Source organism: Mustela nigripes, chromosome 8 (assembly GCF_022355385.1).
Source record: "Mustela nigripes isolate SB6536 chromosome 8, MUSNIG.SB6536, whole genome shotgun sequence".
Classification (NCBI taxonomy): domain Eukaryota; kingdom Metazoa; phylum Chordata; class Mammalia; order Carnivora; family Mustelidae; genus Mustela; species Mustela nigripes.
In genome coordinates, this window is record NC_081564.1 from 9,137,061 (window position 1) to 9,164,638 (window position 27,578).

The 27,578-nt window shown below is 38.8% G+C and overlaps 1 protein-coding gene across 8 annotated transcripts in view; it reads right to left on the reverse strand.

Moving 5' to 3' along the window:
- TMEM116 (transmembrane protein 116) overlaps positions 1–27,578 on the reverse strand; it is a 167,357-nt gene that overhangs the window by 74,247 nt on the left and 65,532 nt on the right. For 5 of the 8 annotated variants that reach the window (XM_059408438.1, XM_059408444.1, XM_059408443.1 and 2 more), the window contains 5 exons: positions 27,480–27,563; positions 26,982–27,117; positions 25,205–25,349; positions 24,418–24,491; positions 16,762–23,418 (listed from right to left, as the gene is read on the reverse strand). In XM_059408438.1, the coding sequence (XP_059264421.1) occupies positions 23,167–23,418; positions 24,418–24,491; positions 25,205–25,349; positions 26,982–27,117; positions 27,480–27,563 (691 nt within the window). In that variant the 3' untranslated portion in view covers positions 16,762–23,166. Of the gene's footprint in view, positions 1–16,761; positions 23,419–24,417; positions 24,492–25,204; positions 25,350–26,981; positions 27,118–27,479; positions 27,564–27,578 lie in introns of those variants that run through there. The other 3 variants (XM_059408440.1, XM_059408439.1, XM_059408441.1) reach the window with 1 other exon arrangement.

Consider the following 27,578-nt stretch of genomic DNA (forward strand, 5'->3'; position numbering starts at 1 on the left):
TGAGCCGAAGGCAGCGGCTTAACCCACTGAGCCACCCAGGCGCCCCAAGTTATGATTATTTCTTAATGCCAAATTCATGGTTATGTTTCTGGCACTAATTATTTTTGAGCATGGTATTTTCCTCCAATTCACAAGATCTGTAATATATCTTTTTGTTTGCATCCGCATTCAGAATAAGTGAGATTTGTCTCTGACTTAAAAAATGTCATCTTTTTTTTAATCAAAGCTTTATTTTTATTTTTATTTTTTTTGTTCTATGTTAGTCACCATACAATACTGTATTAGTTCTTGATGTAGTATTCCAAGATTCACTGTTTGCACATAACTCACAGTGCTCCATGCGATGCAGAGAGAGAGGAAGGGTGACCACCAGGCTCACCTATCCCCACACCCTCCTCCCCCCGAAAATCCTCAGTTTGTTTCTTGGAGTCCACAATCTATCACGGTTCATCTCCCCCTCCAATTCCCCCATATACTTTTCCTTTCCTTCTCCTAATGTCCTCCATGTTATTCCTTACGCTCCACAGATAAGTGAAACCATATGATAGTTGACTTTCTCTGCTTAACTGATTTCACTCAGCATAATCTCCTCCAGTCCCATCCATGTTGATACAAAAGTCAGGTATTCGTCCTTTCTGATGCCTGAGTAATAGTCCATTGCGTATAAGAACCGCATCTTCTTTATCCATTTGTCTGTTGAAGGGCGTCTCAGCTTTTTCCACAGTTTGGCTATTGTGGACATTGTTTCTACGAACACTGGGGTACATATGGCCCTTCTTTTCACTACATCTGTATCTCTGGGGCGAATAGGCAGTAATGCAATTGCTGGGTCATAGTGTAGCTCTATTTTAAAATTTTTGAGGAATCTCCACACTGTTTTCCAAAGTGGCTGCACCAACCTGCATTCCCACCAACAGTGTAAAAGGGTTCCCCTCTCTCCATATCCTCTCCAACATTTGCTGTTTCTTGCCATATTAGCTATTCTAACTGGTATATGGTGGTATTTCAATGTGGTTTTGATTTGAATTTCCCTGATGGCAAATGATAATGAACATTTTTTCATGTGTCTGTTAGCCATATTTATGTTTTCACTGGAGAAGTGCCTGTTCATTACAACAGCATCAAAACCCCTAAGATATCTTGGAATAAACCTAACCAAAGAGGTGAAGGATCTATACTTGAGGAACTACAGAACACTCATGAAAGAAATTGAAAAAGACAAAGAAAGATGGAAAAACATTCCATGCTCATGGATCGGAAGAATAAACATTGTTAAAATGTCTACACTGCCCAGAGCAATCTATACATTCAACACCATCCTGATCAAAATACCATTGGCATTTTTCAAAGTGCTGGAACAAGCAGTCCTAAAATTTGTATGGAACCATAAAAGACCCCAAATCACCAAGGAATTGTTGAAAAAGAAAAACAAAACTGGGGGCATCACATTACCTGATTTCAAGCTATATTACAAAGCTGTGATCACCAAGACAGCAAGGTACTGGCACAAAAACAGACACATACACTAGTGGAACAGAGTAGAGAGACCAGATATGTACCCTCAACTCTATGGTCAAATAATCTTCGACAAAGCAGGAAAAAATATCCAGTGGAAAAAAGATAGTCTCTTCAATAAATGGTGCTGGGAAAATTGGACAGCTGTGTACAGAAGAATGAAACTTGACCATTCTCTTCCATATACAAAGATAAACTCAAAATGGATAAAAGAACTCAATATGAGACAGGAATCCATCAATATCCTAGAGGAGAACACAGGCAATAAGCAACCTCTTTACCATCAGCCACAGCAACTTCTTTCAAGACACATCTCCAAAGGCAAGGGAAACAAAAGTGAAAATGAACTTTTGGGACTTCATCAAGACAAAAAGCTTCTGCACAGCAAAAAAATAATGTCAATAAAAACAATCAACAAAACAATGAAAATAGGAGAAGATATTCTCAAATGATGCTATAGACAAAGGGTTGATAATTAAGATCTATAAAGAACTTCTCAAACTCAATACCCAAAAACAGATAATCAAGTTAAAAAATGCTATCTTTATCAAGTTAGGGTATTATGATTATCTTAACTCTATATAGAACTTTCTATATTTTCTTTAGCTTTTCAAATTTAGTGACAACAGATTTGCACAAATATTTTTGTATAATTTCAAATCTCTTCCATACCCATATCATACATTCCTAAATTATTCATTTTTTATTGCAGTAACAACATAAGAAATCTACTTTTTTGACAAAATTTTAAACTTATTTTATTTTATTTATTTGAGCACAAGCAGAGGGAGCAGCAGGCAGAAGGAGAGGGGGAAGCAGCTCTCCACTGAGCAAAGAAGCTGATGTGGAGCTTGATCCCAGGAGTCTGGGATTATGACATGAGCCAAAGATGGATGCTTAACCATTTGAGCCACCCAAGCACACCATTTTTATCAAAATGTTAAGTGTAGTATACATTATTGCTGACTATGGTTACAATATTTTACCTAGAACTTACTTAACTTGCTTAACTGAAACTTGATGCCATTGATTAATAAATCCCCATATCCCTGGGGTGCCTGGGTGGCTCAGTGGGTTAAGCCTCTGCCTTCGGCTCAGGTCATGATCTCAGGGTCTGGGATCGAGCCCGCATCAGGCTCTCTGTGGGGAGCCTGCTTCCTCCTCCCTCTCTCTCTCTGCCTGCCTCTCTGCCTACTTGTGATCTCTGTCAAATAAATAAAAATGAATAAATAAATAAATAAATCCCCATATCCCTTTCCCCCAGCCCATAAAAACCATCATTCTATTTTTTGATTCTATGAATTCAGCTTAGATACCTCATATAAGTGGAATTAAGCAGTATTTGTCTTTATGTACTTTCTTACCTTACTTAGCATAATGTCATCAAGGTTCATCCATGTTGTCACATACTGAAGGAGTTCCTTATTTTTTAAGACTGGATAATACTCTACGGTATACACATACACATTTTCTTTATCTGTTGGACATCTGTTTCTATATCTTGTTATTGTAAATCTTGGCTACGCTGAACAAAGGAAATTTAGTATCTTTTTGCATTCTTTACTTCAATCTTTTAAATAAATGCCATAAATGAGATTGCTGAATTTTATGATAGTTCTATTTTTAATTGTTTTAAGGAACTTCCATATTGTTTTCCATAGTGGCCACACTGTTTTGCATTGCCAGAAGAGTGTGCAAGGGATCTAATTTCAACAGATCCTAATTAACACTGCTTTGTTGATAACAGCCATCTCAACAGATGTGAGGGGATATCTCATTGTAGTTTTTTTTCCTTTTTCTCATTGTAGTTATGATTTGCATTTCCCCAATTATTAATGATACTGAACAGTTTTCATACATTTTTTGGCCATTTGTATCTCTTCTTTGGAGAAATAAATCTCTATTCAGTCCTTAGCCCATTTTATAATTGGGATATTAACTCTGCTATTGAGTTGTAGGATTCCTTACATATTTTGGAGATGAACCCCTTTTCAGATATCAAGTTTGCAAATACTATCCCACTCTGACTTTTCAATCTCTTGATTGTTTGCTGTACAGAAGATTTTTAGCTTGTGATAGTCCCATTCATTTTTGTTTTTATTGCTTGTGCTCTTGGTAGCATATCTATGAAATTATTCCACGGCCAATGTCAAACCTTCTAGGAGGTTTATGGTTTCAATTCTTACATGTAAGTGTTTAATTCACATTGAATTGATTTTGTGTATAGTGTAAAATAAGGGTCCAATTTCATTTTTTTGCATATAGATGTCTAGTTTCCCAACATCATATGTTGAACAGACTCTTCTTTCCCAGTTGTGTATTCTTGATTCTTGGCACCCTTGTCAAAGATCAGTTGGCCACATCAGTGTGAATTTGTTTCATCAATCTGTATATCTGCCTTAATGCCAGTACTAAATTGTTTTGAATACTGTAGCTTTATAAAAGATTTTTGGATCAGGAAATGTGATGCCTCCAGCTTTGTTGTTTTTCTCAATACTGATTTGGCAAAATCCCTCTTAGTATTGCTTTTGCTACATCCCATATGTTTTGGTATGTTGTGTTTTCATTTTCATTTGTCTCTAGGTATTTTCTAATTTCATTTTTAGGTGGGGGAGGGGCAGAGGGAGAGAGAGAATCTTAAGTAGGCTCCACATCCAGAGGAGAGTCCGACATGGGGCTCAATCTCAGGACACTGAGATCATAACCTGAGTGGAAATTAAGAGTTGGATAATTAACTGACTAAGCTAGCCAGGTGCCCCTAATTTACATTTAAAGTAATTACTGATAGGGAAGGATTTACCATTGGGATTTTGCTGTTTTTTGTTAGTCTTGCAGTTCCTTTTGTCGGCCTTTTCTTCTGTCTTTTTTGTTTTATTAAATTTTTGGTATTTGGCAGGTTTTATTCCTTTCTTCTTCTGTAACTTCAATTGATATATTTTTGTGGTTACCCTGGGGTTTACATAAAATAGAAGAGTTTATTTTATACTGATAACAACTTAAGCTTAATCACATAAAAAACTCAACATTTAAGTCCTCTCCTCCTATTTTGTTATTGTCATTGCAATTAGCATCTATTCACACTGCGCATATTTTAATATATTTTTAGTTACTTTTAACACTTCTCTTTCAAATTTATACTAGAATTAAAAATTATTTACTCACCACCATTATAGGAGTATAGTTTTTTGTATTTATATATTTGCCTTTTATAATGAGTTTCATATTTTCTTATGATATTGTATTGCTTTATAGCATCCTTTCAACTTGAAGACCTACATTTATCATTTCTTTTAAGGCAGTTCTAGTAGTGATGAACCCCCTCAGCTTTTTTTTGAGAAACTCTTTATCTCTCTGTTTTTGATGGATAATTTTTACAGGTAGAATATTCTTGGTTGGCAAGGATCTTCTCAGTTTGAATATATCATGCAACTCCTTTTTGGTCTACAAAGCTTCTGCTAAAAAACAAACAACAACAAAAAAACCACTTAGAGGGGCACCTGGGTGGCTCAGTGGGTTGGGCCTCTGCCTTCAGCTCAGGGCATGGTCTCAGGGTCCTGGGATCCAGCCCCGCATTGGGCTCTCTGCTTGGTGGGGAGTCTGCTTCCCCCTTTCTCTGTCTGTCTCTCTACTTACTTGTGATCTCTATCTCTGTCAAATAAACAAATAAAATCTTAAAGAAAAAAAACCCAAAACATTTAGAGTCATAAATGTTCCCTTGTATATAATAGGTCACTTTTTCTTGCTGCTAGTTTACATTTGTCTTTGACTTCTAACAATTTGATCATGACATGTCTCAGTATGCCTATCTGTGGACTCCTGTTTGGTGTTATCTTGTCATTGTGGATCTGTATGTTCATTTTCTTCTCCAGATTTGCAAAGGTTTCAGTCTCTATATTTATTTAAGATTTCTGGTCCTTTTTCCCCCCTCTGTCCTCCTACAATGTGTATATTATTATATTATTGCTCTTTTATCCAAGGTATCCATTAAGTCCCTTAATATTTCTTTTCTTTTCCTTTTTTTTTTTCTCCTCTGACTGAATTCTTTCCAATGATCTGTCTTTGAGTTCACCAATCCTTTCTTCTACTTGATCTACTATGATATTGAACCCTTCTAGTGAATTTTTTAGTTCAGTTATTGTGTTCCACAGCTCCATGATTTGTCTGGTATTTTTTTTTTAATATCTTCTACCACTGTGTTGAAATTCTCACTTTGTTCATGCATTATTTTCTTGACCTCAGTAAGCATCTTCTTGATGGTTATTTGGAATTCTCTATTAGGTGAATCTTATGCTTCCATTTCATTAGAGTTTGTTTCTAGAGATTTATCTTACTCCTTTATTTGAAACTTAACTGCATGATTCTTCATTTTCCTTGACTTCTCCGGTTTGTGTCTCTCTATTAAACAAAGAAGGCACCTCCCTCAGTCTTCATTGACTGGCCTCATACAGAAAACCTCCACTGATCAGTCTAGTCAGAGATTCTGGGCATCTCTACCAACTCTTTATCTCCCTCAGGGAGCACCAGGAAGCTATGTTTTTGTCTTCTTCCTCTGTGCTAAGCCAGAGGTAGGAGGTATAGTGCCCATCAATCCAAATCACCATTTATCTCTGTTCTCCACCAGGTGACTATACTGAATCAGATCATCAAGGTTACAAGTCCAGCAAGACTGATGCCAGTTTGGGAGCAGTCCTGGAAAAGCTGGGGTATATGATATATAGATTAACTCTCTCCTTCCTCAAGGAGAAGCTAAGGTGGGATTTTTCATCTTCTCACACTGTGATGAGCAGGGGGTAGATACTATGATGTCTACCTGTCCAAACTGTCATCTCTGTTCTCCCCCAAGGAAACTAAACTGTGCAAGACCCGTAAGATCTCTAATACTGTCATGGCAGAAGCTAGTCCAATGGAGAGCCCTCTCAGAAAACCTGGGTGCTGGAAATGCAAACAATCCCTCTTCTTTCCCATAAAGGAAGCTGGGAGCTGGGGGATGTCTCCTTCTGATTATATAGCACTATTACAGGGGTAGGGATTCTGGCAAGAAGGTGTCCCCAATCTATCAGCAATCAGAGTCTGGATGCATTTTAACCTGGGGTGCAGGGAGCTTTCAATCAATATATGTTTCTGAGGGAAATGAGGGCCCAGGGCTTACTATCCTGCCATCTTGCTAATGTCCCCTTAAACAACTGTTTATTATAAAATTCATTATTTTTTTCATCACTGATTTCTACAGTTTTTAAATGGGCATAAGAATACTCACTTTCTATAGGGAACAATTATATATATATGTGTATAAAATATCAAGTTTGTTGTTTCTATTATATATGTATACCTATTTATATGTTTCTATTATATATGTATACCATTCTTTATTATTTAGTTTACTGGCAAATTCTGAATGATATATACTGTATTTAAAACTCCTCTTGGGTGCCTGGGTGGCTCAGTGGGTTAAAGCCTCTGCCTTCAGCTCAGGTCATGATCTCAGGGTCCTGGGATCGAGCCCCGCGTTGGGCTCTCTGCTCATCAGGGAGCCTGCTTCCTCCTCTCTCTCTGCCTGCCTCTCTGCCTACTTGTGATCTCTGTCTGTCAAATAAATAAATAAATAAAACTTGAAAAACAAACAAACAAAAACCTTTCTCTTAAATTATGTTTTTATCTTTATATTCCTTATATTATACCTTCCTTTATATTCCTTATATTCTAATAGTTTTTAAAAAAAATTTTTTTCAGTGATCCAAAATTCATTGTTTATGCACCACACCCAGTGCAATATGTGCCCTCCTTAATATCCACCACCAGGCTTACCCAACCCCCTTCTCCCCTCCTCTAAAACCCTCAGTTTGTTTCTTAGTGTCCACAGTTTCTCACGGTTTGTCTCCCGCTCTGATTTCCCCCAACTCACTTCTCCTCTCCATCTCCCAATGTCCTCCATGTTATTCCTTATGCTCCACAAGTAAGTGAAACCATATGATAATTGACTTTCTCCTCTTGACTTATTTCACTCAGCATAATCTCCTCCAGTTCTGTCCATGCTGATACAAAAGTTGGGTATTCATTCTTTCTGATGGAGGCATAATACTCCATTGTGTATATGGACCATATCTTCTTTACCCATTCGTCTGTTGAAGGGCATCTTGTTTTTTTCCACAGTTTGGCAACTGCAGCCATTGCTGCTATGAACATTGGGGTACAGATGGCTCTTCTTTTCAGTACATCTGTATCTTTGGGGTAAATACCCAGTAGTGAAATTGCAGGGTCAATTTTTAATTCCTTAAGAAATATCCACACTGTTTTCCAAAGTGGCTGCACCAGCATGCATTCCCACCAACAATGTAATAGGGTTCCCCTTTCTCTACATCCCCTCTGACACTTGTTTTTACTGTCTTGTTGATTTTGGCCATTTTAACTGGTGTAAGGTAGTACTTTAACTGGTGTAATCTGGTTTTGATTTGAATCTCCCTGATGCCTAATGATGATGAACATTTTTTCATGTGTCTGTTAGCCATTTTTATGTCTTCTTTGGAGAAGTGTCTGTTCAGGACCTCTGCCCATTTTTTAACGAGATTATCTGTTTTGTGTGTTTTGAGTTTGAGGAGTTTTTTATAGATCTTGGATATCAGGCCTTTGTCTGTAGTGTCATCTGCGAATATCTTCTCCCATTCCATGGGTTGCCTCTTTGTTTTATTGACTGTTTCCTTTGCTATGCAGAAGATTTTGATCTTGATGAAGTCCCAAAAGTTCATTTTCACTTTTGTTTCCTTTGTCTTTGGAGACATGTCTTGAAAGAAGTTGCTGTGGTTGATGTCAAAGAGGTTACTGCCTATGTTCTCCTCTAGGGTTTTGATAGATTCCTGCCTCACACTGAGGTCTTTTATCCATTTCGAGTTTATCTTTGTGTATGGTGTAAGAGAATGGTCGAGTTTCATTCTTCTGTACATAGCTGCCCAATTTTCCCAGCACCATTTATTGAAGAGACTATCTTTTTTCCACTGGATATTTTTTCCTGCTATGTCAAAGATTATTTGACTGTAGAGTTGAGGGTGCATATCTGGGCTCTCTACTCTGTTCCACTGGTCTATGTGTCTGTTTTTGTGCCAGTTATCATGCCGTCTTGGTGATCACACCTTTGTAGTAAAGCTTGAAATCAGGCAATATGATGCCCCCAGTTTTTTGTTTTTTTTTTTTTTTTTCTTTTTCAACATTTCCTTAGCAACTCCGGGTCCCTTCTGGTTCCATACAAATTTTAGGACTGCTTGTTCCAGCTCTTTGAAAAATGCTGGAGCCATTTTGATTGGGATGGCATTGAAAATATAGATTGCTCTAGGCAGTATAGATATTTTAACAATGTTTATCCTTTCAATCCAGGAGCATGGAATGCTCTTCCATCTTTTTGTGACTTCTTCAATTTCTTTCATGAGTATTCTGTAGTTCCTCAAGTACAGATCTTTTACCTCTTTAGTTAGGTTTATTCCCAGGTACCTTATGGTTCTTGGTACTATAGTAAATGGAATCGATTCTCTAATGTCCCTTTCTATATTTTCATTGTTGGTGTATAAGAAAGCAACTGATTTCTGTACATTGATTTTGTATCCTGCCATATTACTGAATTGCTGTATGAGTTCTAGTAATTTGGGGGTGGAGTCTTTTGGGTTTTCCATATAAAGTATCATGTCATCTGCGAAGAGAGAGAGTTTTACTTCTTCTTTGCCAATTTGAATACCTTTTATTTCTTTTTGTTGTCTGACTGCTGTTTCTAGGACTTCTAGTACTATGCTGAACAACAGTGGTGAGAGTGGACATCCTTGTGTTCCTGATCTCAAAGGGAAGGCTGTCAGCTTTTCCCCATTGATGATGATATTCACTGTGGGTTTTTCATAGATAAGATTTTATGAAGTTGAGGAATGTTCCCTCTATCCCTATACTTTGAAGGGTTTTAATCAGGAATGGATGCTGTATCTTGTCCAATGCTTTTTCTGCATCAATTGAAAGGACTATATGGTTCTTCTCTCTTTTCTTATTGATTTGTTCTGTCACACTGATTGATTTGTGAATGTTGAACCACACTTGCATCCCATGGATAAATCCCACCTGGTTATGGTGGATCAGATTTTTAATGTACTGTTGGATCCTATTAGCTAGGATTTTGTTGAGAATCTTGGCATCTATATTCACCAGGGATTTTGGTCTGAAATTCTCCTTTTTGGTGGAGTCTTAGCTTTGTTGGGGGATCAGGGTAATCAGAGTCTGGAAGTTTTCCTTCAGTTTCTATTTTTTAAAACAGCTTCAGAAGAATAGGTATTATCTCTTCTTTGAATGTTTGGTAGGATTCTCCAGGGAATCCCTCAGGTCCTGGGCTCTCGTTTTTTGGGAGGTTTTTGATCACTGCTTCAATCTTGTTACTAGATATTCTATTCAGGTTGTTAATTTCTTCCTGATTCAGTTTTGGAAGTTTATGGGTTTCCAGGAATGTATCCATTTTGTCTAGGTTGCTTAACTTATTGGCATATAACCTATTGATAATAATTTCTAATGATTGCTTCTATTTTCTTGGTGTTAGTCGTGATCTCTCCCTTTTCATTCATAATTTTATTTATTTGGGTCCTCTTTTTTTTTATTAGTTTGGCCAGTAGCTTATAAATCTTATTGAGTCTTTCAAAAAACCAGCTTCTAGTTTCACTGATGTGTTCTACTGTATCTCTAGTTTCTATCTCATTGATCTCTGTTCTAATCTTGATTATTTCCCTGCTTGTGTGTGGGGTTGGCTTAATTTGTTGTTGATTCTCCAGTTCTTTAAGGTGTAAAGAGAGCTGGGGTATTCTGGATTTTTCAATTTTTTTTTTGAGTGAGGCTTGGATGGTTATGCATTTCCCTCTTAGGACTGCCTTTGCCATATCCCATAGGTTTTGGACCAATGTGTCTTCATTCTCATTGGTTTCCATGAATTGTTTAAGTTCTTCTTTAATTTCCTGGTTGATCCAAACATTCTAAAGCAGGGTGGTCTTTAGCTTCCAAGTGTTTGAATTCCTTGCAAACTTTTTCTTGTGATTGAGTTCCAGTTTCAAAGCAGTGTAGTCTGAGAATATGCAGGGAATAATCTCAGTCTTTTGGTATTGGTTGATCCCTGATTTGTGGGGAAAAGTTCCATGTGTGCTTGAGAACAATAAGTATTCTGTTGTTTTAGGGTGGAATGTTCTGTATATACCTATGAGGTCCATCTGGTCCAATGTATCAGTCAGCGCTCTTATTTCTTTATTGATTTTCTGCATGGATGATCTCTTACTGTGAGTGGCGTGTTAAGATTCCCTACTATTATTGTATTCATATCAATGTGACTCTTTATCTTGATTAACAGTTGTCTTATGTAGTTGGCTGCTCCCTTACTGAGGGCATAAATATTTACAATTGTTAGATCTACTTGGTGGATAGACCCTTTAAGAATGATGTAGTGTCCGGGGTGCCTGGGTGGCTCAGTGGATTAAAGCCCCTGCCTTCAGCTTGGGTCATGAGCCCTGCATCAGGCTCTCTGCTTAGCAGGGAGCCTGCTTCCTCCTCTCTCTCTCTCTCTGCCTGCCTTTCTGCCTGCTTGTGATCTGTCAAATAAATAAAATCTTAAAAAAAAAAAAGAATGATGTAGTGTCCTTCTTTTTCTCTGACTACAGTCTTTAGTTTAAAATCTAATTTATCTGATATGAGAATCACTATCCCCGCTTTCTTTTGAGGCCCATTGGTAAGAAAGATGCTTCTCCATCCCTTCACTTTCAGTCTTAATGTAGCCTTAGGTTCCAAATGGCTCTCTTGTAGACAACATATGGACAGGCCCTGTCGTTTTATCCAATCTGCAACCCTGTGCTGTTTTATGGGAGCATTTAGGCCATTCATGTTGAGAGTGATTATTGAAAGATACATTTTTATTGACATCACATTGCCTGTGGAGTTCTTGTTTCTATAGATTGTCTCTGTGAATTTCTGTTCTATGTCACTCTTGGGTTCTTTCTTCTTTTATAGAACCACCCTTAATATTTCTTGTAGTACTGGCTTGGTGGTCACATGCTCTTTTAAACCTTGCTGGTCTTGGAAGCTCTTTATCTCTCCATCCATTTTGAAATGTAACCTTGATGGATAAAGTATTCTTGGCTGCATGTTCTTCTCATTTAGTGCCCTGAATATGTCTTGCCAGCCCTTCTTGGCTTGACAGGTTTCTGTGGACAGGTCTGACGTTATTCTGATAGACCTTCCTCTGTATGTAAGGAATCTCTTCCCCCTAGCTGCCCTCAGAAGCTCTTGTCTAAAATTATGATTCATCAGTCTCATAATTAAGTGTCTTGAGAGGTCTTTCTAGATCCATTGATCTTGGGGGTGTTCTCTCTACCACTAGGGCACAAACGCTGGTTCCATTCCCCAGACTGGGAAAATTTTCAACCAGAATTTGTTCAACTATATCTTCTATACCTCCTAGTCTTCTCGGTTTCTCCACCCCCTCAGGGATCCCAATAATTTTGACATTGGAACATTTCATGGCATCATTTATTTCCCTAATTCTGTTTTCATGGCTTCTAAGTTGTTTCTTCCATGGCTTCTCCTGATCCTTTTTCTCTATCAGTTTATATTCTAGATCACTAATTCTATCTTCTGCCTCAGTTACCCTAGCTGTTAAAGTATTTAGATTAGATTGGATCTCACTGATAGCATTTTTAACTTCTTCCTGGGCAGCTTTCTCTTCTGCTCTTAGAGATTCTATGTTGTCACTAACGATTTTCTCCATCCTAGCCATTGCCTGCATAATTGTTACCCTGGAATTCCCTTTCTGACATACTGTTTATGTCCATATCCAATAGTTCCTTTTAAAAATTTTTTTATTTAATTAATTTATTTGATAGACAGAGATCACAAGTAGGCAGAGAGGCAGGCAGAGAGAGGGGGAAAGCAGACTCCTTGCTGAGCAGAGAGCCCGATGCAGGACTTGATCCCAGGATGCTAGGGTCTGGACCTGGGCTGAAGGCAGAGGCTTTAACCCACTGAGCCACCCAGGCACCCATATCCAATAGTTCTGATGGAGAGGGCACAGTCTCTGAATTTTCCCACTGTTGGGCATTCCTCCTCCTACTCATTCTGGTGAGAGGTGGTTCAGGGGACGTATATCTGAATATATCAACCACGATCCAGGCAAGGTGCACCCTGGAATGCTTCTAAGCAATCAGAAGTCACCACCAAAAAGAAAGAAAAAAGAAAAAGAGAGAGAGAGAGAAGACAGAAGACCCAGCTGGAATGGGTCCCAAAGGTTAAGATTTATAAGGTAAACAAACAAAAAGACCAAAAAAGTAAATGGCAAGAACAAAAAATCAGAAAAAGAACCCAGCCAAAATGAACCCCAAGAATAGGATTTATATAATACCAGAATAAAAACAAATACACAGAAACACTAACAGAAGAAAAAGATGGGAGGGTGGTTATAAATCCTCAATGTGGGTGAGGAAGGTTATTTTGATTCTTCCTGGGTGTATCTTGGTATCTTTGTTAAAGGACTCAACTTTCCAGAGTAAAAGGGATATTAAAACTGGTTTATATGTATGGGTAGTATTGATTAAGGAAAGAGGATTACTTGAAGTTTATATCTATGTTTTAAAAATAGAAAAAAAAACCACAGGTACATGTATGAAAAAAGTTCAAGTGAAAAGATTATTATGGAATACGTTGTATTAAACCTCTAGTTGTAATGGTTAGGAGGTTAAAAAATTAAAAAGCACAAGAATAGTGACAACGAATTAAAAATAAAAGTTGTATTTATGAAATATACAGGTTTTAGGGCAATACTGGGAGTTTAATATATTGTTTTCCCCTGTATTGGAGGTTTACAGTTTTATGGGGACCCTGTCTGTGGTGGTTGTCCTCTTGTTCTTTTGGCTGGCTTTACAAGGAAGGGCCTGCCCTGTTTTTGAGTCAGTCTTGCTTTGGGTTGAGTCCTTCTGCCCCCTATCGAGGGGCTGCACTCTATGGAAACCAGTTTCTCAGGCTTTTGTTCTCTGGAGGTTTTTGGGTTTTGGTGGCTTTCTGAGGGTTTTTGGAGGTTTAGTGGAAAGCAAGCTGCACCCAGACCTCCGTCTCAAAGAGAAGCTTCAGTCTGCTCCCCTCTGGTTGGTCCGGAACACAGACTCCCCTTTTGCAAACTCCCCTGAGCCATGCGACTCCCACAGGCACTACATGTCCCCAGCCACCCTCTTAGGGGTCACCTGAAGCACCCACTTGTCTCTGCATCCCTGTGCCACTAAAACCGCAAGTGTATTGGTCCAGGGAGTCTGCTTCCGGTGGCTGCCTTTGCCAGGACTGCTGTCTGGGATCACAACAGCAAATGTTGCCACTGCAGGATCACAACCAGAGATCACGCTGAGTTCCTTCAGGCCCTGGCTGGGAGAGTCCAGACTCTGCCTGTTCCTATAGACTGCTGGCTAGTGCCCGAATGGAGCTTTCTCAGGCACAGAAGGGGAGTGGTTCAGACCCCTGTCGTGCAGTGCATGCAGAGCACAAAAGTTCTAGGAAACGCACGCAGGCTGGTGCCATCACCAGACTCCCTCATGAAGGGGCAGGAGTGCACCCAGCCAAGGGGTGGTACAAGCCACACAACCCCAGGGGCTACTGCACTCTCTCTGGCAGGGGTTGTCTCGGGCAGTGGCCATCCTGGGTCCATGGGCTTAGGCCCATGCCTGGACTGCCCAATTCCACCATTTGCCCCTTAAGATCTTTTGCTCTTTTTGAGTGCTTTTAACAAGATTCCAAGTTAATGCTGATCCCCAATCACAAGGCACTTTCGTACTGAGGTATTACTTTCCAGTGCCCCCTTCTGTTTATCTTCAGATATCAGTCCAAGGGTTGCCACTTCACTTTACCTCTCCACTGGTGTCTTCTGCTCCTGTAGAGATGCAGAAGTGTCTAATCCTACATTTCAGGCTGATTTCATGGGTGATCAGAGTGTTCTGGTAGATAATTAGCTCACTTTAAGAGACTCGTTAAAACAGGGTTTCCTACTTCTCTGCCATCCTGCCCCTCCTCTGTTACATTCTAACAGATTTTTAAATGTGCTTGACATTAAAAAATAAAATAGTTCTTCTTATTTATTTATTTATTTGATAGACAGAGATCACAAGTAGGTAGAGAGGCAGGCAGAGAGAGAGGAGGAAGCAGGGTCCCTGCTGAGCAGAGAGCCCAATGCGGGGCTCCATCCCAGGACCCTGGGATCATGACCTGAGCCGAAGGCAGAGGCTTTAACCCACTGAGCCACCCAGGCGCTCTCTTGTGGTTCTTTTTTTTTTTTTTTTTTAAGATTTTATTTATTTATTTGACAGAGATCACAAGTAGGCAGAGATGCAGGCAGAGAGAGAGGAAGGGAAGCAGGCCCCCCGCCGAGCAGGGAGCCCGATGCAGGACTCGATCCCAGGACCCTGAGATCATGACCTGAGCCGAAGGCAGTGGCTTAACCCACTGAGCCACCCAGGCGCCCTCTTTTTTTAAATGTATTTTGAAATAATTCATAGGAAATTGCAAAGATAACATAGGAAGATCATATATACCTTTCACTGAGCTTTTCCCCTTGATACAGGAGGTTATCATAACCAGGACACTGACACTGATAACATGTAAATAGTTCTATGCCATTTTATAATATGTGAAGATTTCTGTAACCATCACCACAATAAAAATAGAGGACTATTCTGTTATCACAAAGTTCTCACTCATGCTACCCATCTATAGTCATACCACTTCTCGCCCACTCCACTATCCCTAACCTCTGGCAAACACTAATATGTTTTCCATTTTTATAATTTTGTCATCTCAAAAATGTTATACAAATGGAATCATACAATATGTAACCTTTTGAGATTGCTTTTTTTCGCTCACCATAATGCCTTTGAGATCCAGCTAATTTTTGTGGATCAGTGGTTCATTCATTTTTGCTGCTAATACATGATATGGACTTACCGCAGTTTAACCTTTCCCCTATTGAGCAACACTTTGATTGTTTCCAGTTTGGGGCCATTACAAATAAAGCTGCTGTGATTATCCGTGTACAGTTTTTATAAAGACATACATTTTCATTTCTCTGGAATAAGTATCTAGAGCTGTAACTGTTAAGTCACACCATTTGCTTAGTTTTTTTAAAGAAACTGCTTGTTTTCCAGAATTGATACACAATTATATATTCCTATCAGCAACGTATGAAAGATCTAGTTTCTCTGCATCCTCACCAACATTTGACATTGTCTATTTTTCAAATTTTAGCTATTCTAATAGGTCTGTAGTGATCACTCATGGGGTCTTAAGTTGCATCTCTCTAATGCCTATTAATGTTAAACATCTTTTCATGTGCTTATTTGCCATCCATATATTCTGTACAGTGAAATGTCTCTTTGTCTTTCGCCTATTCTCTAACTGGATTGCTGAGTAGTATGAGTTCTTTATATATTCTCAATGAGTCCTTTATCAGGTATGTGGTTTGCAAATGTTTTCTCCCAGTTTTTGGCTTGTCTTCATATTCTTAACAGGGTCTTTTATAAATTAAGAGTTTTTATTTTGATGTGGTCCAATTTTTTTGGATTTCTTTTATGGATCATGCTTTTGGTATCATGTTAAAAATTCCTCACCAAGGGGCGCCTGGGTGGCTCAGTGGGTCAAGCCGCTGCCTTCGGCTCAGGTCATGATCTCGGGGTCCTGGGATCGAGTCCCGCATCGGGCTCTCTGCTCAGCGGGGAGCCTGCTTCCCTCTATCTCCCTCTCTGCCTGCCTCTCCATCTGCTTGTGATATCTCTCTGTCAAATAAATAAATAAAATCTTAAAAAAAAAATTCCTCACCAAGCCCTAGATCCTAAAGATGTTCTATATTTTCTTCTAAAAAGTTTTATAGTTTTATATTTTACATTTAAGACTATGACCCATTTTGAGGTGACTTTTGTATGTGAGGTTTAGGTTGAGGTAACTTTTTTTGGTCTCTATATATCTAATTTTCCAGCACCATTTGTTGAAAAGACTGTCCTTCCTCCATGCAGTTCATATTATTCCTTTGTCAAAAACTAGTTGGCCATACATGTGTGGGTTCTCTCTTCTGTTTGATTGATCAGTGTATCTATCCCATCACCAATATCACATTGTCTTCAAATTGAAAAGAGGGATTCCTCCCATATGTTATTCTTCTCCAAAATTATTTTAACTGTATGAGTTTCTTGCCTTTTAGAAAATTTACATTTACACAAATATATTTATGTTTTATATGTAAATAAATATTTCACAGTCCATACATATATCAAGTCAACATGTTGTATGCTTTCATATATACACAGTTTATTCATGAATCATACCTCAATAAAGCTGGGGGGTAAAGAGAAAATAGACCAAAACCTTGATAGAAAAGGGGGTAAAGATATGAAAAAATAACTATTAAAAGATTTTTTTTAATGACCTTAAACATATTAAAACCTGTTCAAATTCACTCAAAGTAGAAAAATACAAGTTAAATAGCACTGAGATGCCCCTTCTCACCTATTAAATGGCTGAAAATTAAAATTTATGGCATGGTAACATACCCTGTAGCTTACAATGTGGTAAAATGGGCATTCTAATACATTGCTGGTGGGAATGCAACTGGAAAAACCCTTTTGAAGGGGAATTTGGCAATATTAAACAAAGCTACATTTACAGTTAGTTACAGAGGCACTGCTTCCCTATTTTGTGAAGGAACGTGCCTCCACAAAAATACCTATGTGCAAGATTATTTGTTGATGTGTTGTATGTAATTTCAAAACAATATATACAATTCAAAAGCCCATACAGAGAAGAGTGATTGAATAAATTATATCCATAAAATAGAGTATTATGCAGCCGTGAAAAAGAAAGAATGAAGAATGAACTGCTATGGGATTATTTACAGGATGTATCTTTAAGCTTAAAGAGGAAAATGCAAAATGTTATGCTACATTTATTTATAAGAAAGAAGAGGATAGGGATGCCTGAATGGCTCAGTTCGTTAAGCATCTGCCTTCATCTCAGATCATGATCCCAGGGACATGGGACTGAGCCCCACATTAAGCTCTCTGCTGAGCTTCTCCTCTCTGCTTCTCCTTTCCCTCTACCCTTCCCCATCACTCATGCTCACTCTCTCATGCACATACTCTCTCTCTCAAATAAAATCCTAAAAAAAGAGAGGAGGATACAAGAAAATATACATGCATTTTCTAATTTGTGCAGAAAGAGAGGAAAAATAAACTAAGTACTATTAAGATAGGTGGTTGGGAGCTGGGTAGAAAGAAGTAGGACATGGAACAGATTAAAGGCTCAAAGAGGTATACTCTGCATACTTTTTTCAGTACACTACTGAGTTTTAGAATCATGGTAACATTTCACATATGCCAAAAACATCATCATCATCCAAAATGTGGGGAAAAGCCCAAAATGAAATACAAACAGTAATACATGAATTTAGCTGTATTCAAAATGAATAATATCACCATGCCGAATAAGTTTAGATAAAGAAGTATAACCTAGATAATTCTAGAAAACATTATTTTGACCTCATACTGTAAGGCTAAAGATAAAAAAAGAATTGAATAAAAATATTATTTTTCAGTTTACATATGTGCTTTTCACAGAGACATGGGTTACTCTAATACTTTACATGTATTCTAGGAATTAGCCAATAAACATATTGTGACAAAGAAAGGAAAAGGAACTGGAGGTTTGAAAAGGGCTGAATGATTCAGAGTAGGGATGGTACAAAATATGACCTACCCAGAGATCTACAAACCCCTGCTCTAGAAACCTGTGGTTTCAATGACTCAAAAGAACAATGAATGACAGGAGAGGAAGACTTCCATGGGGACTGGGACTAAACAAATAAGGTTATAGCTTTTTCTTTTCTTGGTGTGTGATCCTGAGTCATAATACTGGCAGGACCTTTGAAAGTTTCCTCTCTGTACCAAGTTTTCCTTGGTACACTCCTCTATGAAGACAACTGGAGCTCAATTAAGCAGCACTAAAATTTTGTGCTTTCATGAAGGTTGCAAAGTTAGGGCACTCCTGAGAAGAGAGAACACAACAGGAGTAGGAAGAGGCACAGTCAAACTACAGATGTCCTCTTTTAACTCTCAGGATAAGAGCAGCTATCCTTGCCACAGGCAGCAAAGCTTTGAGCTTTAACCATACTATGTCACTGACAAAGATATGGATCTCAGGCAAGGCAACTGAGACAGAGGTAGAAGAGTATTAGTTGTTTCAACTGGGCCATGAAAATTACAACTGTAGTTACTTTGCCTCCCTTTTGCTCTTCCTTCTATGAAATCAAGTGGTCATGGATAAGGTTTAGAGTGATTTTTCTTCCAAGAATTCTTGAATGGGCACTTGAGAATGAGCCCTTCCTACATTAAGCTGCATGACATATTTATAGCTGATAATAACTATTCTTCAAGGGGTACACTATAAATGGAAATCTCTTTATTATAAAACAGTCATCCCTAGAAACTTGATGATATTCAAACTTCTGAAAGAAAAAGCAGAAAAATTGTCCTATATTCTACTCATATAAGGAAAATAGCCTCTTATTAATATGAAGCAAAAGAAAGGATTATTTATCAAGAACTACCATGTTTATACACATCAAAATGGGATACTAGGATTAGACATACCTTTTACTCAGGATGAATGGATGTTCAGAGGGTGAACTGCATTCTCTGTGACTATCAGCACTTGCTCAGGGGTATAAAGGGAGTCCGGAATTTATATGACACTGCCTTTGGCATTAAGACCATCTATACTTCAAAGAATTTTGGGCATATGGTTTTCAGCTTATCTTTAAAATCAGGTTATTCTTGTACAGTGAGTGGAGATAAACAAGAGGGACTCTTAACCACTTCACAATTTCAGAGCAAAATAGAACCCTCTTCCTTTTCAATGTCGTGTATGTGGTCACTACCCAAGCATGCAGAAATATTTACTGTAGTTGACAGGATGCAGTTCCAAGTGTGGAATAATAATGCTACCAAGACAATACAGATGGTAACGGATGTTCATGTTAACAGGTACAAGAAGAAACTAAATGTACTGTAACCCAGTATTATTTACTAGGTTAAAGATATAGACAGAAAGAAACCTAGTGAAAAATCTCCCTGAACTTGCAAGAAACACTTCAAAATTTTAACTGCTAGAGAGACTGGCATCTTTTGAGAAGAGTGAGGCGTAAATGTCATTCATATGATCATTGGCCAAAGTCTTGGGAAGTACCAGAGCCATGCATTTCTTTTCTTTTTTTTTTTAAGATTTTATTTATTTATTTGATAGGGAGAGATCACAAGTAGGCAGAGAGCCAGGCAGAGGGAGGGGGGAAGCAGCTTCCCTGCTGAGCAGAAAGCCCGATGCGGGGCTTGAACCCAGGACCCTGGGATCATGACCTGAGCCAAAGGCAGCGGCTTAACCCACTGAGCCACCCAGGCACCCCAAGCCATGCATTTCTTAGTGGGACCTGCATTGCTAAGAATTCAACCAGTGTTGAATCTTTCGGTCATAAAAATATAACACATTTTACAGCTTTTATGGCTCACAAGCTTGGCCAAAACTTGGGAATGAAGCATGACCATGTGGGCCTGCAAGTGTCATGGCCAGAACCTCTGACCTCTGAATGAATTTCTTACTGTAGATAAGGGCTTCAGCAACTGCACCATTGACTACTTCCAATGACTATTGCATAAGCACAGAGGGTATAGCCTGTTTAAAAAAAACCTGAGCTCCAAAGCTCCTTTGGAAAGCCATATTGGGGGAAAAGAAAAGACAGTTAATAAGGGAAAAGAATGTGATTGTGGCAGGGTCCTTGGTTATTAAAAGGATCACTACTGTCTGTCTTCATGCCAGTGAAGGAAGGTTCAGATAACACATTTGGGATCCTTCTAAAAACCCAGCATATTTCTACACACTGCTGCCTCAGAGTAGATGAGTGTGACCTCCCAGAACACTGAAATGGCATTTCCAGGTAATGCCCGACAGATACAAGGAAGGTGGCGTTCCTTACAAAGAACAGGTTACTATTACCAGGGCTGGTGCTGAAGCCTGGAGAATTGGTGTGTTAAAATCTTTGGAAAGGACAAAAAGGTAGCCTGGGAAGTTGCAAAATGTGAAAGGCTGTTGACTGAATTAAAAAACATCAAACCTTACCCAGTTCCCCATGTAGGACATGTGGTATTGGAGTGCAGAATTTTTTGAAGTCATGGACAGAGCTGTTGAGAGGGATGGTACCCAACATCATTTACAGATCTATATTAATCAAACCTGCTTAGATACCTCTATACTCTATCTACTATGAATACAACCTGGACAAGTGTTATGGAGGGGTATTTGCAATAATTTTATGAATATCTCTGTGTCTACATCCATACCCCTCCTACATGTGAATCTAGGGACTTGGGGGGCAGTTTGAATAGTGGCCCAGCTCCATGTGTCTGCTCTGACTCTCAGTATGACAAAAAGCTTATAATCCTAATCTGGATCTTGCCTAGCCTTTTACTGTCTCTCATTCCTACTATGTTTTTGTTTACTTACATCCATAGAAGATCTAAAACCAATGTCTGTGCAAAAAATTCATCAGAGAAGCAAGATGAACAAACCTGAAAAACATTTCATCATTACCTTCTTTCTGATAATAAAGCCAAATATGGAGTGATACAAAAAAGACCTTTCTAAAAAATATTTTATTTATTTGTGAGAGAGAGACAGAGACAGAGACAGAGAGACAGAGAGCAAGCACGAGCAGAGGAAGAAAGAGACTCCATACTGAGTGTAGAGCTGTGGGGCTCAATCCCATGATGCAGAAATCATGACCTGAGCAGAAATTAAGAGTCAGATGCCCAACTGACTAAGCTTCCCAGGTACCCCACTTAATAAAACTTTTTAAGAATCACACTCCGTAGTTCTGGTGTCCCTCAAGGTCTACGGAAATAGGAATTTTTTTTTTCCATCTGCCATCCCAAATGTTAATACTTACTCATTTTTTAAATTAAAAGAATTTAAAGAAGCTCCCTATGTGAAGCAATCTTTCTTGTTCTGTGCGACCCAGAAATCAGGTTTCCAGAACTATGGGGCAATGACAGGCCTCAAGATGTGATCTTGAAGTAAAAAGGCCAGGTCACCCTCCACATTAAGGCCTCAAACCTAAAGATCTGTTACTGATCTCCCTAACAGTTCTACAGAGAGTTCCTTCGGAGTTATTTCTGGAACTTAAGTTTCATAGTATCCTATCTAAATTCAGCATTGTAATCTACTCTCAATTATCTCTAACCTTGAGGATTTTTCCTTGGACAGACCAAAGGAGTAAATTAGGTGCGAAGCATCTCGTTATTAGTTCCAGGTGTTTTAGTTGATTGTCATTCCAGCCACTTTGTCCATTTGTCTTTTCTTCTTTGTTTCGGCATCTTAGTATCTGATGCCCTTAGTATCTGGTTTTGTTCATAACTTAACTAAAGAGATCAAACACCACTTGTTGTGTGATTAAAGAAGAAGGATGGTCCCTGGCTGGCTCAGTCAGTTAAGTGTTTGAATCTTGGTTTCAGCTCAGATCATGATATCAGGGTCCTGGGATTGAGTCCTATGTCATGCTCTATGCTCAGCATAGAGTCTTCTTGTCCCTCTCCCTCTGCTCCACCCACTGCTTGCACGCTCTCTCTCAAATAAATAAATAAAATCTTTTAGAAGAAGAGGAGGAGGAGAAAGATGATGAAGGAGAGGGGAGGGGGAAGACGAAACAGGTAGACATTCTTGCTAGTGAATGAGGCTCTGCAGTCTGGGAATCTTTTCTTTCCCAAAAGGTTCTTTCTAGCCATTCATTCACTTATTCATTCATTTATTCTATAAACATACATCGAGCACCTACCATTAGGTTAAACCATGCAAAATTGATGATATTAGGTCATTTGCACCTACAAAAATGCTAAGTTCATATGGTTCAACCAAATTCTATGTCCAGGGACTATGAAACCTACCTTTGGACTTCTGCTTATAAATGGGAGTTGAGAGTTTTTGATACCTAAAGTTTCTTTTAATCCTGATTTCTCTTAGATCATATTATCTCTTGTAACTTCATGAGATTTGCCTTAATTTCCTAGAGCAGATGGTTCCTACTGTCAAGACTTAGAACAGCACTGAACAAATAAGAGAGGAGGCTGTGCCTGAGGATCCCACTGTCAGTTTTTTGGTAGTTATTGTCCTCACTTCTTCTGAGTTTCAAAAACTCTTCAAAAAACAGAAACCCAGGACTTTCTTTGTCCAACTTCAGAGAGAATAACAATACTAGCAAAATCTCAGCAAGCTGCTACATGCCACCCTACTTCCCACATGACCACAGAGTAGAGAGCCTGGAAATGGCACATGTAAGTAATAACTTGGAAATTATCCAGAAGAGATTTAAACAAATATAGTATTCACTGAGGTGATAGGAGTCTATCTCTTAGAAGGAAAGTGACTTTACCTCCCTGAACAAAGACTTTAGTGAATCTGAGAATAACAGAGAGATCCTGCCCAATTCAACAAGAAAAGCTACTAACCACAGCACTACAACCTCTTTCACTTCCATAGTTTAAGGCATGGTTGGAAAGACCTGAGATGTTGTTCCCCAACACTCTTCTCAATCCATTAATGTGGAATAATTCTGGTTCCTGGATGTTCCAGTATTACAGTTTCAAAGAATGGTGGAGGGCTGGTATCAAAACCAAGGGCAGACTCCATTGTATCTAGGCCCCTGCTATAGAATCTCTTCTGTGAGCATAATAATGGTGTTTGGGTGTCTGCATCACGCCGAGCCTGTTGCTTTAGTTGGTAGAACTTGTATTGTGTCCAGCTATATACTCCACAGTTGAGAAGACCCTGGGATGATGCTGTTAGAGCCTGAGGAGATGAAGTGATGGAACCCATCCTTCAGGTTTTCAGAGATCCAGGGAATCGTCCCCATTCCCCTCATTTATAAAGAACTGTTATATTTGTTTTATCTCAAACAGCAAAATCTGGTGTCAGTTTTTCATATTTTTCTAGCTCTTTTTTTTACTATGCTCAATTAGCCAAAATATAGTACATAATTAGTTTTTGATATAGTGTTCAACAATTAATTAGTTGCATATAACACCCCGTTCTCAACATAACACATGCCATCCTTAATACCCATCACCCGGTTACCCAATTCCCCCACCCCCTTTGTTCTGTAACCCTCAGTTTGTTTCATGGTCCCGACTCTCATGGTTTGTCAACCTCTCTGATTTCATCCCATTCTAGTTCTTCCTGAACTCACTCTTTGCACCGTACCTTGTTATGGATGACTGAGGGTTGGTCATACTTCTTGGCACATACATAATGAAAAATGAATGGATTTCAATCCCCTTTCTCATTACCCCCATTTCCCAGGTCAGGCTTGAGGAAAATGCCCTATCAGTATAGTCAAATAACCCCAAAAAAACTTCATAAGTCTAATAAAAGAGGAAAAGAGAGAACTGTTCTATCTCTGTCTTCCTCTCTCCTCATTTACCTGGAATAGCTAATCTATCCCATTCAATTTGCTTTGGGTGGGAGAGAGATTATGTCACTATCAATGTTTCATAAAAAACATTATCTGGTAGATTTTGGTTTTTTGTTACCCATTCCTTAAAAACACACCAATAAAATGAAGTTAACCAGAGATACATATGCTCTGGAATGCATGGCAACACTTTCACAGAAGTATCTACTTTATCTGTGAGGAAAACTTAACACTTTTCATAACTGAATATAAATAATACATTTTCTTTTTTGCAACACAGAAATAAATACACTAAGGGAAAAAACTGTGCTTACTGAGTAATGTCAGTGTAAGAGAACAGGATAAGAGAGTGTAAAAATGGATACTGAAGGTGTTACCTGGAGAACACAGAGGACCATGTGAAGCTTCATGTCCTGTAGCTTGGTCAACTTTATGATCACCAGAATGACAGCTGTGAAAACACGAAGTATAAATCTTCTTGCCATCCCTACCTGTCTGAGCATAAAATTCCCCAGTATAGGGATACCTGGGTGGCTCAGTCGGTTAAGCATCTGCCTTCAGCTCAGGCATGATCCCAGGGTCCTGGGACTGAGTCCTGCATGGGGCTCCCTTTGCCTGCCACTCCCGCTGCTTGTGCTCTCTCTAATAAATAAAATCTTTACAAAAATCCCCCAGTATACATGCCTATGCACCATGAGAAATAAGGGTACAGGCATAATGAAGACTAGGAATGAGATTAACCAGTAACATGAACCACTGGGCCTCCAGTCTCCAACTTCCATTCCTCACTGACTAAACTTTGCAGGTTACAGTGTAGCAATGTTGGTTAAGATACACTATGGGGAGATAAGTTACACTTCTTGGTGCTTCAGAATTCACCAAGATCTTTCATAAGTACTATTCAATCTGATCTTCATTATATTTTGTGTACTAGGAGGGACAGGTGTTAGTATCTCTGAACTCTATCAGAATGTTTCCTCTCTAAGGTTGCATCTCATGTCTAAAACACAGGAAGAAAAAGAAGAAAGTGGGACCAACATGGATTTTACAGTTGGACAGGAATTTTACAAGTTGCAGTCATTCTTCTTGGTGAGACCACTTTGCTTCATCAGAACCCAATAGGTGTCCTCATTATTGCCCAGCTCTTCCTTTTAAGATACCCACCTGGGCCCCAGCAGCAAAAGAAGGCCAACGGGTAGAAGCGTACTCGCTGCTCCACAAGGTGAATCACTGCCCACTGTTCACTCCCCAGGAAGCCAGTTTTTTTCACAAACTTTTTATAAAGGGTCTGGGCTTGGATGAGTAAGACCTAAACAGAGGTACATCAATGAGTAGTTTGCCTGAGGCTTGGTAAAACTTCCTAGCTCTAGCTTCCTATTGTTATAGGGGGATCACCTCTCTCAGGATCTGACAGCAGGAAAACTTGTTCTCCTGTCTTTACCATCTAAGCCTGGATTTTTCTGAAAGAAAATCATCTTCAGAGTGAACTTTTCTAGCCCAGGGGAAATGGATAGATATTAGCCAAACCTGTGGTTACCATGTTCAATACATAAACTTTACATCAACTCACAGGCTTCCCCCCACCAAAAAAACTGAGGCTAATCACAGTATATATAGGAAGTTAAAGCTAAGATCTAACCAGGCCCTCTTTTAAAATGCTATACTAGAGCCTGTGTTAGAAAGTGTTCTATGCTTAATACCCTTAAAATAAATACATTAGCACCATGGCTGAGCTGAAATTCTCAACTCAAAGCAAAATAAAGTTTTAGGAAGTTTCTTCTTGCCCTTAGATGGAAAAGGGGACTGTTTTCCCCTTACATCTGGGGGCTCTCTATATAAGCTAATGAAACAAATATAAATCAGTTCAGACCTCCAATGTGCTTTCTGTGGGGAGTAAATTAGGTAATAATTTTGGTAACAAATCTGACAAATCTAAAATTCTCCCTAATCATCCAGACCCACTCTCTAAGTTAATAAGCCAATTATTTCATTAAGTTTAGCCATGTAATTTCATTTCTCCACAGACATAGGAATCAAAAGAAGGCTTTCACTTATTTGGGAATATTAATGTCTAGTAGAATCAGTTCTGAAGATTGCATTATTTAAAAAAGCAATCAAGAATCCCCAGGGTAGTGGCACCTGGGTGGCTCAGGTCATGGTCCCAGGGTCCTGGTATTGAGCCCGGTATCAGGCCGCTGCTCTACAGGAAGCCTGCTTCTCCCCTTCCCACTCCCCACCAACTCCCCACCCCCACTCCCCCTGCCTGATCTCCTCTCTCGATGTCTCTTTCTTTCTGTCAAATAAATAAATAAATTCTTAAAAAAAAAAAAAAAAGAATCCCCAGGGTACCAGGCTATGGGATACCTGCCTCTCTTGTCAATTAGTTCTAAGTGAAGATCATCAGAATCATCTTAATATAAACTATTCATTTCACCCTCTTTACAAAGTTGCTGATTTGAGCTAAGCTATCTCCACAATTTATTTTTAAATTGTTAAAGGAAATTCTCCATAATTTTATTTTGTTCACAAGTGCCAGCTGCACTAGCAAAAATTCCCTCATTATTTGGAAAATAATCAAATTAAATCACAGCACATTTCTAATGTTCTAGAGCGTTATACTTGACATATACTATAGAGTATACATGACATATACTAATTTTCTGGTCTGGTCTTCCATGAGGATCCACAGGAACATGTATTAATTCGTCCTAGAGTGAGCATAATTCTCATGTAATGACTAGAGACTCTTTCCCCCCTAATCATTTAATCTTGGGAAGTCCAAATACTGAGATAGTAATTAAACTGTCAATTATCTCTTAGCTACTTTCTTAGTTCTAAGACTTTAGGAAATGCCTCTCCATCCCATTTTCCCCAGTCCCTGGGAATAACGTCCCATCGCTCCCAATCCCCTCTCTTTCCATAAGAGCAGATGGCACCATACCACAATGGTGAGGAGGCTGAGGAGAAAGCTGGTCAGGAAAATGGTGATCCCATAAAAATAAAGTGTGCTACAGACAGATGTGTTGGCATACGGCAGTTTAGCCATGGCTGATGGTGGTGAGAACATCAGAATACACCTAGGAAGAGAATCAATGGACAGGACCACTATTACAGATATGACACTAGAGAGATACATATTTGGTAAAACAAAATTTATTAAGTATCCAATGTTACTTACCATTCTGCTAACCCTGGCCCATAATACCTTATTCTTTCTTATAGATACATTATCTTCCAGTCACTTCACATTATATTCCTATTTATGTATCTTTTGCTTTGATTATACCTTGTTCTATAGACTCTACCAAGGTTCCATAGAACCTTATTCCAAATACAAGCAACTTGGCGAGAATGTATGTAGAAAGTCTTTTCCATCTCTATATATAGAAAAGAAAAGGTGCAGTCTACCACAGAAATGACAGATTTGGCCCTTGCTTACCTGTGGCTCTGGCTGAAGTTGTGGAAACATTCACTAACATTGCCCAGACAGAATACAGGTATCATTAACAGAAGAGGTATCAGGCTGGGAGGGACAAAA